The 13,392-nt window shown below is 43.0% G+C and overlaps 1 protein-coding gene across 1 annotated transcript in view; it reads right to left on the bottom strand.

Annotated features, from left to right (window-relative positions):
- Positions 1–3,970: 3,970 nt before the first annotated feature.
- Positions 3,971–13,392, bottom strand: part of LOC104627135 (serine/threonine-protein phosphatase 2A regulatory subunit B'' subunit alpha-like) — a 42,584-nt gene continuing 33,162 nt past the window's right edge. Inside the window, exons 8-13 of the mRNA XM_010295246.1 lie at positions 12,930–12,978; positions 12,248–12,337; positions 11,085–11,260; positions 10,415–10,533; positions 8,654–8,760; positions 3,971–4,288 (exon numbers count right to left, since the gene is read on the bottom strand). Coding sequence (XP_010293548.1) covers positions 4,192–4,288; positions 8,654–8,760; positions 10,415–10,533; positions 11,085–11,260; positions 12,248–12,337; positions 12,930–12,978 — 638 coding nt within the window. The 3' untranslated portion in view covers positions 3,971–4,191. The remainder of the gene's footprint in view (positions 4,289–8,653; positions 8,761–10,414; positions 10,534–11,084; positions 11,261–12,247; positions 12,338–12,929; positions 12,979–13,392) is intronic.

Genomic DNA, 13,392 nt, shown 5'->3' with positions numbered 1-13,392 from the left:
ATAGTACCTTGGTTAGAGTATCTCGAGTCAGCTTTCTTAAATCCTTAGTTCAGGAGAGCAGGAAGGTTTTCTGCAATGTATTCTGTACACCGTAGACTGACTGGAATTTCTTTTTTGCTGTCCATGCCTGTTTTTGCAACACTGCCGCTCGGCGGCAGGCCGGCAGAAGGGGAACTACGTCAGTGCCTGGGTTTTGCTGACGGAAACTGTAATGTATCAATTACTACTTATATTTTAAAAGAACAAATTAAAAAAAAAAAAAGTCAAGCTAGTACCACTCCAGAAGTAACTGCATGTGGTTTTACCGAGGCGTATCTCCCAACCTAGTACTGCAGAGAGAATTTGTGAATATAAAAATAAAAAGCAAGGGTTTTATAAGGACACAGGACTTCATTTTGCTAGACAAAAGCAGACTAGAGAGAACAAATAAACACAAATGTATTTTTTGTTTTTATCATGCAAAACTTGAGTTTTACTCCCTTTTCTGACTACTCGTAAGGAAAAAGGAATCCAGCTCGTAGAAGACATTAGTCTGAGCGGGATTTACAATGAAAAATGCATGATCTGTCATTAAAGGTGTGCAACATCTAAAGTGGCATTGACAGTTGGAGACAAGGCAAAGTCAGAGTGAAGTGTGCTCCTACAAGTTTCCTGTGCTGTGACTCTTGGGTTGCTTCACTCTAGAGAGCTTGCTGACCTCTGAAGCTGGTGTGTGTCGCAGCTGAGCAGGTTTTGGTGTCTGTGTTCACAAACATCCTTGTCTTCATATGTTTTGACTATCCCAAAAAGAAAAGCTAAGTAGGACGCCTTGCTTGTATGCTGCAGATTTAGAACCTTCCATCCAGAGAAGCTGTGAACAGGGCTAAGTCACAAATGGGGTGTAGAATACCTCCTTTACTAATTCATCTGTGGCTGTTGAATTATGATTATTTTCAAATATGTTAGAGAGAATGGATTCCTACTCCTGGAGTAAATTATATAAATTACTGTAAATTTTGCACTGATGCCATGCTAGCAGTGGCTTCTGTAGCTTGTCCTTATATTCATATCTAAGACAAAACATTTGCTGGAAGTTTTGTTGTGGTTTGTTGTTTTTAATTTATTAGCTTGTTGTGTTGACCTACTAGAAAGCATGAATTGGGTTTGGAATCACTCTGCCCTGTAGCAGCAAGTGAACCTCTGTAGAAGAGAGGGCCTTGGGTTTGTGGGCCAAAGGGCTCAGCCGAGCAGCTACCAGCTTCTGTCTCCATTTATTGAAGCCAAACCTTGAAAAAGTAACGTGATTTTTACCAGGATTAGGATACTGACTTCAAAAAAAGGCACCAGTTCAGGCAGACTGGTGTGGCATGTGATGGAAGTCTGAACTGATTTGATGGGTTGAGTTTCATTTGCTCAACTGGTGAGTCCTTGAGGCCTGTGTCTAACTCCCTCCTTGTGTGAAACAGAGATTGTGCATTCCTGGGAATATACACCCTTCCTAGAAAAGGATGTTGCTCTGAACTCCCACAGGGAGGAGGAAATGTGATACACAGAGAGGCTGCAGAATCACTGTCAAGATTTTTCAAAACTCAGCTGGGGGTGAGGGACTGAGAAACTTGACCTAACTTTGCAGCTGGCCTGTCTTTGAGCAAGGAGGTGGACTAGAGACATACAGAGGTCCCTTCCAACCTGAATTACTCTATTATTCTGTATGGCACTAGGAGAGCTTCGCTTCTTTGAGGCACACAGGTTATCACAGGTTAAAACTTTAGAGAGACAATCACTAAGTTATTCTGGAATGAGGCTTTACATAATTGGCAAACTGGAGATTCCAGTACTGCTGCTTATGGAGTTAAAAGCTAGCAATGCTGAAGTAACATCAAGGTTCAATTTCAGCCTAGAATGGGGTCAGGTTCTTCTTGTTCCTTTGAGGGATCTTTGGAGAGATGTAAAATTTTATCAAACTAAGAGTAAAGGGCCACTGTGGACCTAGACAGTGAAGAAAAGCGGTGAACTGCTTTGCTTAGGTTCTTTCCGGTAGGAAGCGGACGGAGCTGGTTACATCTAGCGGTTGTGCGACTTCCATCCTATGTTCATTTCTGCAATCCCGTCCTAGTTTCTTCTGCAATTGGGCCTTTGTGGAATCGTCCCCAGTAAAGCTTTTGCCCTCAGGGCTATAGTGGTGATGGAGATGCGATTCAAATACCCTGGTGTTGAACGGAGCCACTCTTGTGTGCTTGTTGCATTCTAAGAGGCTTATCCTGGTTTGGTTAGAGTGCTCTCTGCCTATGTCTTTTTTTACAGAATGGAAGTTACCTTGCAGTGCCTTTGCTAATACCCTGGGCAGCCAGAAGTTTCCCAAGTATCAAATCCAGGATCCTGGGGTGTATATATGCATCTGGATAAAGTAGCAGCTTTGATCAAGAAAAAGAAAATACATCTCCGAGCCCAGTACAACTGAAAACGTCCTCTCTTTCACATTTTGATCCTGAGGAGAGAGTTACTAACCTCAAGAAGGCAGCAGTATATCCCACCTGGGCATCGGGAGGCAGGCGTTACGCTTCAAAGACTCCTGGAAAAGTTGAAGCTGCATTGTAGTGATCAGCCAATTACTTACTTGATTATTAACACTTAGAGGTATTACCTAGGGATTAATGTTCCATTGTGCTAGCATCCATATGTATGAAAAGCACCAGGCTAATAGCGTGCATGCATATACACCAGTTATCTATTAACTGGATGGGTTCTGCCTTTAGTGTAGGCAAGGAGGTGCTTGCTTGGGGATCTGATCCTGGCACTGGCAGTTGTGTCTCAGGTATTCTGGCAGGGATTCGCGTGGGAATGTTCTGAGGGAGGCATGGTTTGATATTCTTACAGTGAGGGAAGTGGAAATACAGTGTATACATACCAACCAAGCATTACCTATTTGGGTACAATTACGATAGCTGAAATAAAATATGACAGCTGAAACCTGTCCCAAGCTGGAGAAGGTAAGTACGAGATCTATTTGTGTATCTACGACAGCTAAAATTGAGGTAAGAATATGTTCTAATCACCTCTGTGCTGAATCACAGACAGCTACTAGGCAAGGAGGAGCAGCTCTAGCAGCAGAGCATGTGCTATTACTGCAGACACCCATTGTGATTCTATGGCGAAAGTCAGTTTTATTTTGCACTTAAACCAGGAATTCATTAGTTACAGTGTTTCCTCTCTGAGAGGGGGCCTACTTCATGGGTGGAAAATACATTTTTGGCAAGATTACAGACTAATTCCTTTACCAGTTAAAGGATCGCTCTGGTAACAGAAATTTAGCACACTGGGTTGGGTTTTTTCTTCATTGTCTCAGCTTAGTCTCTTGGAGAAAGCTACAGGTTAACACTACAAGAGAGGGGAAGAACACAGGAAATGGACGGAACTGGTATGCACAAGACACAGCAGTTTCAACACACCAGCTGAACAGCATATATGTCTTTTTTTGTAAATATGCTCGAAAATACTTCTATAGAGGCACAACACTAGCCTGAGGAAGATCCTCTTATACACAGGAGAAGACGTAGAAATGTTACCTACATCTCAAATTCTTAGAGAAACATTACATCATGTAGTGCTCTAACTGTCCACAGATTCATACAAGTAAAATATGCCCAGTATCAACTGTAAGACTTTGTGGTTTAAAGCGCAAAAGGGGGGTTCAGTCTCCCCCCAGGCAGGCATGTTGCCTTGGTTTCCAGGACACTAAGAAAGAAAAAAAAACAAACTTCATTGAGACTTGGCGTCTTAAAAGATTTCTAGACACTCATTTAAGTTAATTTGGCAGCTCTTCTCTTACTCCTGGTATAAAGTCAAGGGGACAGAATGGCACAGGACTGAACTGACTGAGAAACGACCACTGTAGATGTTGCATGCAGTTGTTACAGTTAATCATTAGATGCTGGCATTTATTGCACATCTGGGGATGTAACAGAATTTATATATAAACGAAACAAGGTGCAATCACCATTTTAATGAGTGTGCACGATAACACATTGTAAAAAGCCTTTTTTATAGAAATTACCTTATTGCAATTACACAGGAAGAGAAAAAGGGTTCTCAAGTTACAGTGTACAAAATAAAGCACGTCGTTCCAATGCCGGACTTAAGAAAAATCCCTAAGTGTCTTGGGACTGAACGCTATCCAGTTTGAAAGATACTGATTAAATGTCTTCCATTTCTCTATGCTGAGAGATCTGAGATAACTAGTTTGTCTGACTTGTCTCCAGTTTCAGGGGGAGATAAGACTTCATCTGTGTCATAGTCTTCTTCAAATGATCTGCAAAGATAAAAGGTATGTCTTTAAAAGCCATATTTTGGTGAGAGCGTTTTCAGGTAAGTTATTCCAGTGGCTGCTAAAGCAGCTGGCTAAAATACAGCAGCATGCAAGGTGTTAACCTCGAGGCAGATATTTATAAGGCATTGAAAACGTGTGGTAGTAATCGGTATTCTGACAGCTGATGTGACTTTGTGCTCCCATCCATCCTCATTTTTAAGTTCTGAAACAAATTTTCACTGGTGTTCAGCGTTATAAACTTGAATCCAGTTTCAGTAACAACTGTCAGTAACTCACAGTAGCCTTAACAGTTCAGCGTGGAAATAAAGTCATGCAGGCCCTAGAGAAGATTTGGCTTGCTCAGGCTTGCTCTGGAACACCTCATTTCTAAAGCATCTTCTGGCTTAGGATATGTTTTGACATCCACAGAAGAACAATTGTGGCCACGCTGTCATGTTCCTTTCTCACTTGGTTTAATATCCAGGTCTTAGGATTTATGGCCTGGGGAGGTTTGGCTGCGAATTCTCAGCTCCAGCCAGTTGCACTATTTGGACTGGTTGGGTTCTGTGCTCTGCAGCAGAAGATACTGCTTTGGGGCTCTCATCCCATTTCTGTTCCTGAGAAATTATGTTTTTAAGATGTTTTCCCTCCAGCCACAGTACAGGTTAGTTTCTCAGGGCTCCCAAAAAATTCAAATTCTTCCTTTTGTTCTGAAAGCAATGCTGCTTATGAAGGAGATGTTGCAGCAGGTGTTCCAATGGCAAGCACAGGAATAGCTCTAGTTTGTTCAGTGACAAACTGTGCTGCAGGAAGGTTAACTCTTTTGATACCCCAGCATGGATGGTGCCAAGAAAGAACTGTCTACCGCTTCTTGTGCTGTTTTTCCCTTTACTAACCCACACACAGGCACAGCAAATCCTTTGGAGCCTGTCAGTATGTATGTCCTGCTGTGGGGATGATTCCATGCTGTAGGCTGGTGATCCCTATGTGAAGAAGAGACAAACAGCATTGAGATCTTCCTGGACAACATCTTCATCTTTTCTTCTGTGAAGAAAAGCACCTGCTGAGTAATTCTGCCACCTTCTGGATCATTGCATAAGTGGGAGCAGGGAAACAATGGTCTGGATCCTACACCAGTATCTGTCCTGATCATGCACGCAAAGTTGCAAGAAGTATGCGATATGCACACTTTTTGCTTAAGCGGTACCTGTCGGGAGTCGGCGTGGCCCTGCGCTCCCCACCTGCGACTGGACTCTGTGTGTTTGTACATGCCTCAGTTTCTGTAATGTCTCCTTGATTTAAGATGATGCAGCTGTGGAAAACGTTTTATTTCCATCTGAATGCTGTTCTTAGGAATGTTTCTTTTGTGTCCCATTTTCCTGCAATTTTACCAACTTCTGTTAGCTTTCTTCCTTTTCCTGTACATAGAATATGACCCATTTCCTGTATTGTTATCTTGCACACTCACCAGCATTTGGGGCTCCGTTATAGTATTTTTCTGGTGCGTTTTGCTTCTGGACTAAACTTTCTCCTGTCTTTTTCGAAAGGGGCTTCCCATTGTCCTTTCTCATGTGAGTTACTTTTCCACATCACTCTTTTGCTCCTTAAGTATCAACAGTGCCTGCCTTTCCCATCTTGGAAAAAATGCTTTCCACCTTTATGGCTAGGAGGCATCCAAGGGACAGCTTTTCCATCAGATTAGCACTAAAGGTAATCACCTTCTCTCTTTCCAGGCCAGTTTCAAAATTTCACAGTCCCATAAATACACATATGGATTCATGTAGATTAAACACCCGTTCCTCAAGACTCAACCATGGCAATTCTAGGTTGTTCAGAGAAGGCAAATTACTTCAGGTAATTCTTTGCCCTTCTTTCTGACAAACACACACGTTTTGTCACTGGTTAGTTTCAGCCGTGTACTTCTTCCCCGTTTCCCTTCGTTATGCTGCTGAGTTCCTGAAAGTGAGCAACTGAGCCAACAGCCAACTTGAGGGAGACAAGAAATATGGTCTAAGCTGCCTAAACCAACATCATCTGATCCTGTGCCTTTGTCCCAACTATCCGCCTCTGAGCAGGATTGCTCTGTGTTGTGCCCTTGCTCCTTCTTGCTTAGGTGAAAGGGATTCTTTCCTAGCAGCAGCTGATAAAGGATGGCCTCTTCCTCCTTATTTCCCTTCCTATGCAGAAAAATCTCTTTCCATGAAGGCATCTGTGGCTTCCATGTATATATCAGCTGGCTGAAACTGGTTTCTGGAAGAGTGAACAAAGCATTATCTGCTTCTGCCAGGCAGGCCATAGGCTGGATTGCAAGAAAAGATTTCTACAAAACCAATGCTTATATCTGCATTAAGAGCTTGTGTTGGTCAGATTCAACTATTGGTTCTGCCTTCAAGCAATAACGTGTATATACATTCACCAGGGAAGAGACTCTCTTCATTGAATCTCACACACGGATGTATAAAGCAAGAGGATGGCTGAGGAGTGTTCAGATCAGCTTAAGCTTCCAGGGAAACATGATGCTTCATTGTTGTCTTGAGACATCTTTCTCTTATCTTACTTTTGGTGACTGTAGCTCTCAATAGAGTCATAGCATCCTTGAAGTGACTCTGAGTATCCACTATGTCTCAATGAGATTCCTCTTCCAGGAGCAGTGCTCTCCCACGGGCAAGCCTGCAGCCAGCCAGACACTGCCTGGTTTTAGAAATCCTCCACCCAGAGAAGCTATGGACAGGGCTGAGTCACAAATGTGGTACACAATTACTAATTCATCTGTGACTGCTCACTGATGGTTATTTTCAAATGGATTAATAAGACAAATCAGATTCTGCCAGCTAACTTAGCCAAAAATCTTTGGGTTTCTCATAGAGCTCATAAATTGTCCTGGTTATGTCCCTGTTTCTGTCATCCTCAAAGGACAGCAGATATAATGTATGTACAAAAACTCAATGCCTGTTTCTGGCAAATTTGTCTGGGCATCCAGCTCTTTGTTTTTCTTTTTCCCTTCCTTTTTTTCCTGCATGGTCTGTTGCTATGCTCCACAAATGAGATTTAATCCTGCTGCCATGACTACAGAGCTTTTCAGGGGCTCTTAAAAGCAAGCAGCAAGGTTGCTGACATGCTCTTTACAGGAAGACACAAAGCTGTTTTGGACTTAAAAAAATCAGACATCACCTGGCCCTTTCCTCTGTTTTTGGTGAGTTTGGGTATTCATGGTGCTGCAAAGCTTTTAGGGCAGACTCCTATTTCTTTTCTGTGCCAAGGACACAGGTGTCGCAAAGCAGCTGCAGGGAAACAGCAATTTTATCTTCCATCCCGTGTTACCTCATCTTCCATTGTGAAGGCCACAAAAAGGCAAGGCAGCTCGAAGGAGATGAGGGAACAGCCCATAGCTGTTTGGATGCACATCACAGGGAGGGAGGAAAACCTAGCACTCAATAGCTTTGCAAATCTCTATGGCTAATTAGTACGTGCTACTGTTATCCCAAGCACTTTCCAGTGTGGGAAGTTTTGAGAATTATGCAATCTTCTCAGTACTCTTACTTTAATGCCTCTAGAAATACTGTTCAAGAATGGATGAAAACCTGAATCATGCAAGATTAACAAGGGGTAAGTGTTCTTTGGATGTTTGTTATATTAACCTGGAGACTTCCAGAGAAATATTCTCAAGCAGATACTAACACAGATAGAAATCTAAAAGGTAAGTATACTGAGTCTCCATTTGGAGCCTCTGCAGGAAGCCCTGAAGCAACTGCTCTGCCTAAATTCATTGACTCTAAGGACCGCCAGTGTCTGTCCATAATTCTACAGAAGGCTGCAAAAATGAGTGTAGGTATTGCAGAAACCAACAGTGTTTTAAAGAAAAAGTCTCAACAAACTTAATAAATGAATTAGAACATTCAAACAGACCTTATGAAGAACACAGACTAATAGGTATAAGGTTTGGCAGAAAATAAAATTTTTTGGCTAAAGAACGTCTCCGCTAGGTATAATAAATGCAACAGAGCACAGCTTCCAATCTGTGATAGTGCGACATGGTCAATACATGGCCAAGGCTAGCAAGAGTCATTTGATTTCTTTTTTTGTATGGTTGCCAAAAGAAAAAGGCTTTGTCCTTTTTCCCAGCTATCTTCCTTACCACAGTGCCTGTTGCTGATTTAAATGGCTGCCCACAAAGAAGCCCATTGTGACAAATGCACCACTGCTGCCTTTTGCAGCAACAGTTTTGGGCTTCACATGCTCCAGTGTTGAGTCCAAATGGTATGTGTGCTAATCCACTACCTCTGTTAAAAGCGGCATCCGCACGCTCCTCCTAAACCGCGGCTGGAGCCAAACAGCGTGTCCCCAGGGCAGTGCAATGCCTGTGCTTACCCTTCTTGTAACGGTTCGTTCCCAGATTCCTCAGCCACAAGAATCTCGTACTCTTCGGCAGCGTATCTGTCCCAGTCAGAGGGTTCAGGGCCATCATTTTCAACGTCCTAAAGAGATCGTACAGTCAAGCACACGGTGTCCATACCTCTCTACAGCTGTTTACAATAGGTCTAAACGTGTAAAACAGCAATTCTAGGAATGGTAAGCAACTAGAAACAGCTAGTCAAAACTTGCCTTAACTGAAAGATTCACAATTATCTGAAAACTATTTTAACATCTGCACATAAATGACTACGAAAAAATACATCTCTTAGCCTAATAAAGCTCAGTGTGTGATCTAAGCTGCCAACAAGCTGAGCCTGCTTCATTTCAGAAATGCTAAACGTCAATAACTGTACATTTTCTTTGCTCTAGCTCAGCAAGCCCTGCACCTGTGCACTTTGTAATTGGTTATAGCACTTAGTGATTTAAAATCTTTAATTAAATGTTAATTGTAACTGATCTTTTGAGGAACTCTTCACAGTTTGCTAAGTTTGAGAGAAGGTTACAGAGTAACATCCTTATAAACATTTGGCCTTCTGCCATTTAAGAGGAAGAAAATAAGTTACCCCCCTGGCCCCATTTGACTGCTCTTATGATGATCCAGTTTAAACAAACAAACAAAAGTAGAGTGGTTCTGGATTGGGATATATTTAAGCCTTGAATCATGGAACCATGAAGTTCCTCTTACAGGTTATGTGGGAGCGGCTGGGAGGGAACCAGAGTTGATTTTGGCATCCCCACCACTTTGCTGTACTTTGATCAGATAAGAGGCTTCTGGGAGATAGTCTTTAAGCCATAGACACAGCTGGTTTCACTGGATATGCAAGGGGAACCAGAGGTGAGGGACTTTACACCAACAGCTGACAATACTCAAGTCTCTGACCATCCCACAATTAGTGGTGAGCAACAACTGCACAATACAAAAGCCACAATCTCCTCCTGTATTTTCACTGCTTGGGAAGAGAGGACGATGAATGACAGAGCAGCCAGGCTGATACCCAGGCACAATCTGCAATATCCAAACCTTCCATCGAGTCTGCCGCATGTGTGGCCTGATCACGGATTTGGCAACCCATCTGTCTCGACCCCTGTGTTGTAAAGAAGGTCTGTATCTCTGGTTCTGTTTAGGCTATGGGAAAATTGCTGGTGCTGTTTTAAGGATCAGACTCCAACTCGGATGTTTAATAAAACTTCACATGTAGCCTACTTATTTATGACTGCAGCTGTGTAGGAGATGCGAAGAGACAAATGGGATCTCAAGTTTTGCATCTCACAGCTCCTTTCTAAACCACGTAAACCACATTTCCTTCTAGTGTGGCTGAGCCCGCTGAATCAGTGCAACTCAGCAGGTTGCGATCATTCTCTCTAGAATCACACTCTGCACTGCTAGTGCTGGTGTAGCAGGATCAGTGATGGCAACCAAATCATAGAATAGCAGTAAACTTTGTGTTGGAAGCGACCCAGATCTCTAGTCCCAACCTCTGCTCAAATCAGGTTTGCTATGAGGTCAGATCAGGGGACCCAAGGTTTTGTCCAGTCACATCTTGAAAACCTCCAGAAATAGAAGCTGGACAACCTCTCTGGGCAACGCGCTCCAGCATTTGACCGCCCTACTGTGAAAAAGGTTTGCTTATATTCCATTGGATTTTCCCTCCATCTGGTTGCATTGCAGAGACGGGTTTGAGATGGCCTGTATTTAGAAATAAAGGTGATTTATACCTTTTGCACTGCAAAGGGGTCCCTCTGTTCATTGTCCAGATACTTCTCTAAATTAAAGAAGGTGTTGTAGAAGACATGAGCCATTCTGCACCTTTTCAGGTCTCGCAGGGTTACTCTTCCTGAAGAAAAACAAACCCACAGTATTGTGCTGAGTTCTTAGTGAGAGACTGGACCTGTTCCCTGCCAGTCTTATCGAAGTATTAATTATAAAATCAATGAATTATAAAATCAATGCTATGAGATTAAAAAGTTTTTTCCCAAGCCAGTCAAGGATTTAAACATTATTCAATAAATGGGTACATTTATTAAACTTAAACCTCACAGACATAAGGAGGTCTTTCACATTCATATGAAATGTGAAAGAATGTGAACCGGGATGGTCCAGTTTCATAATCTAGGCTGTCAGCACATCCCACAGCTGGAATATACAAGACTTGTCGCTCCAGTTCCAGCAAGTTAATTCACAAGGTCTCTTGTTTTAGTATTTCAAACCTCCTGATGCATAACATTATGGCACAATAGCCATTGTTCAGACTTTTACCTTGTACAATAATCTCATCCCTGTGATTCTAACACAAGGCTCTACCTACAGATGGGTTTCACAGTGACGTTGCTCTCCCAATCCACCAGAGATCAAAGAGGATGGAAACTCCTATTAAACAGGACTTACCTTCCCTCTCTGGCTTAACGAGATCAAGCATCTGACAGAGCAAGTCATGAAATGGCAGTGGTTCTATGCCCATCACTTCCATCCGCTCACACTGCTCCTCATAAAAGTACTCCAGTTCATACATGGAGAGCACTCCATCCCCATCCAGGTCCATGCACCGAAACCAGTACTCAATGCTAGGAACATGAGACAGGACTACTGAAAGCACAGCACTGCACTAGGAAATTCATACAGCAGAGATTGCAGCAACGCACATCCTGCCCCCCGCCATGCTCTTCTGCCCAAAGGCTGGCATAAAACCAGGGCTGAAAATACCCTTTGGGAAGGACCGGGGCATAGGCCAACAATCAAGAGCACCTCCTGTTAGTCTCCTAGGTGGCTTGTGAGCACCGCTGTGCTCATGACCTGTTTCATCTGGTAGCTGTAGCAAGTGTCCACTGTGCTGCAGCTCATCTGGCTCACGTAGGTTAGAGTACCCCTGTCTGATTCAGCAGCCAAAGTTGGCCAAATACAATATAATTCTGAGCCCAGGAAACTGGCTATCCCTGAGTGACCCTGGTGAGTGATGAGGCAGGCATGGTATGCACTTCTCTTTTACACAGAAGGCAATGCTTTCAGGCAGTTGCACTCTACATGCTCCCTTCACCACTGGATAGCCCAACCCTGCATTTATGAATTATTCTTCTCATTTTTACTCGTAAGATTCCTCATCCTAATAATCACATGCAGATCTAGTTCAGCTCTGCACAATAGTCTCCCGCTGGCTGTACAAACTAGGCACATAGGCAGGTTTTACAAAGTGACATAGTGAAGTCTCCCTACAAACCCTTCTTACGCACTTGCGACATGCATGAAGGGAATGTGCCTATCTTCTGCAAACATCTCCTGGGTTTACCCCAGAGCCAGTGCTCTACGGCATGGGGCAACCAAAGGGATTGATGCCTACCAAGACATTTAACATTACAAGAGAACTCTGCTCTAAACAATTTCTTCTCAAGAAAGGCAAATGATTTGACCAAATATTGACAGTTAAGTTGCTTTCTTCCAAATAATCATTGGAACCCACGCTGCTGTCTTTTATAGAAAGCAGTAGGTCGCAGAAGTTTCTATAATCTCATTTGCTCATCTCAATACTTCTACTAAGACACAGAAATCAGTCAGACCTTGTAGCACTCCTTTTGTCTTCCTCTGAAATCAGGAGCCACACAAAGTCAGCATAACTCATGCGGCCTTCCTTTTGAACTTCATTGCCTCTGGAAGACACACGAGGAAAAAAAAACCAAACAAAACAACAAACCACCAGGCTCCTAAATACTCAGAATGTTATCAAACATATTTTTCAAAACCTCCAAATCACTGGTGAGAGAAAATGGTCACCCATTTAGCCTGTACTCCCTGCACTCCCCAGCACCAGTCCTTGTGCCCCTCCCCAAGGCATTTGCTGCCTTGCTGTGACTGCAGGGCTGAGGCTCATTTACCACATCCCCTCCCACAACAAGTGCTGGGCTGTTTTATTTTTCAGAGACTTTAAAGCAGTGCTCTCCAGCTATCCTCGTGCCACTGTGGGGCACAAACACACAGTGCTTGCATGTTCCCTCCGGCTTTCCCTCCGGCTATGCCCAGCTTGTTCTACAATGAGATCTATAGGTGGTCATCCTATGGGATTTTTTAATTTGTTTTCTTAAGATACCCACAAGTCCCACTCCATTTTCAGGCAGCTCCAACTGGAGCACCATGTTGGAAACCATTCTGATCAGCGAGGATTTTTGAGAGTATCTTGTACTTCTAATCAGCCTGACAGAAATTCCTTTCACTTCTATCCCCAACTAGTATGCTATTCCTCACCTCACCACGGCGCCACTGAATATTCGCTCGATAATCCTGTTTGATAAAGCTGGAAACAAAGAAAACATGGAGAAAATGAAGCTACAGGTCACAGGAATAACTACAATCAGTTCTTTATGCTGAATCCACACAAAGCCATTTCCCATTGCTAAAAGAAAGCTCCATCTACATTGCCTGTCTAGCCACTTTACTGGTCTCTGTTTAGCAGCATTTTGTAAAAACCAGAGATTATTCTCCCAGTGTGTCTGCCTTTGTATCCTCCCAAACACCATAATTCTCCACAAATATGGCAACTGTCTGTGATCTGGGTTCTTGGACATGGGCAGTATTACTCCTGCTTTGCTGTAGTAGGGCTTGTCGTGTAAGCAAATCCTGCCAATAGGAGACAATTTCAGTGTCTGCAAAAGAAGTTCAGCTATCAAGCAAAAATCACACATCAGATCCCTACAAGACACTTAGCCGA

Source organism: Phaethon lepturus, unplaced genomic scaffold (assembly GCF_000687285.1).
Source record: "Phaethon lepturus isolate BGI_N335 unplaced genomic scaffold, ASM68728v1 scaffold15229, whole genome shotgun sequence".
In the NCBI taxonomy this organism is placed as follows: Eukaryota; Metazoa; Chordata; class Aves; order Phaethontiformes; family Phaethontidae; genus Phaethon; species Phaethon lepturus.
Note: the sequence above shows the minus strand (reverse complement) of the source record. Positions and strands in the feature narration are given on the sequence as shown.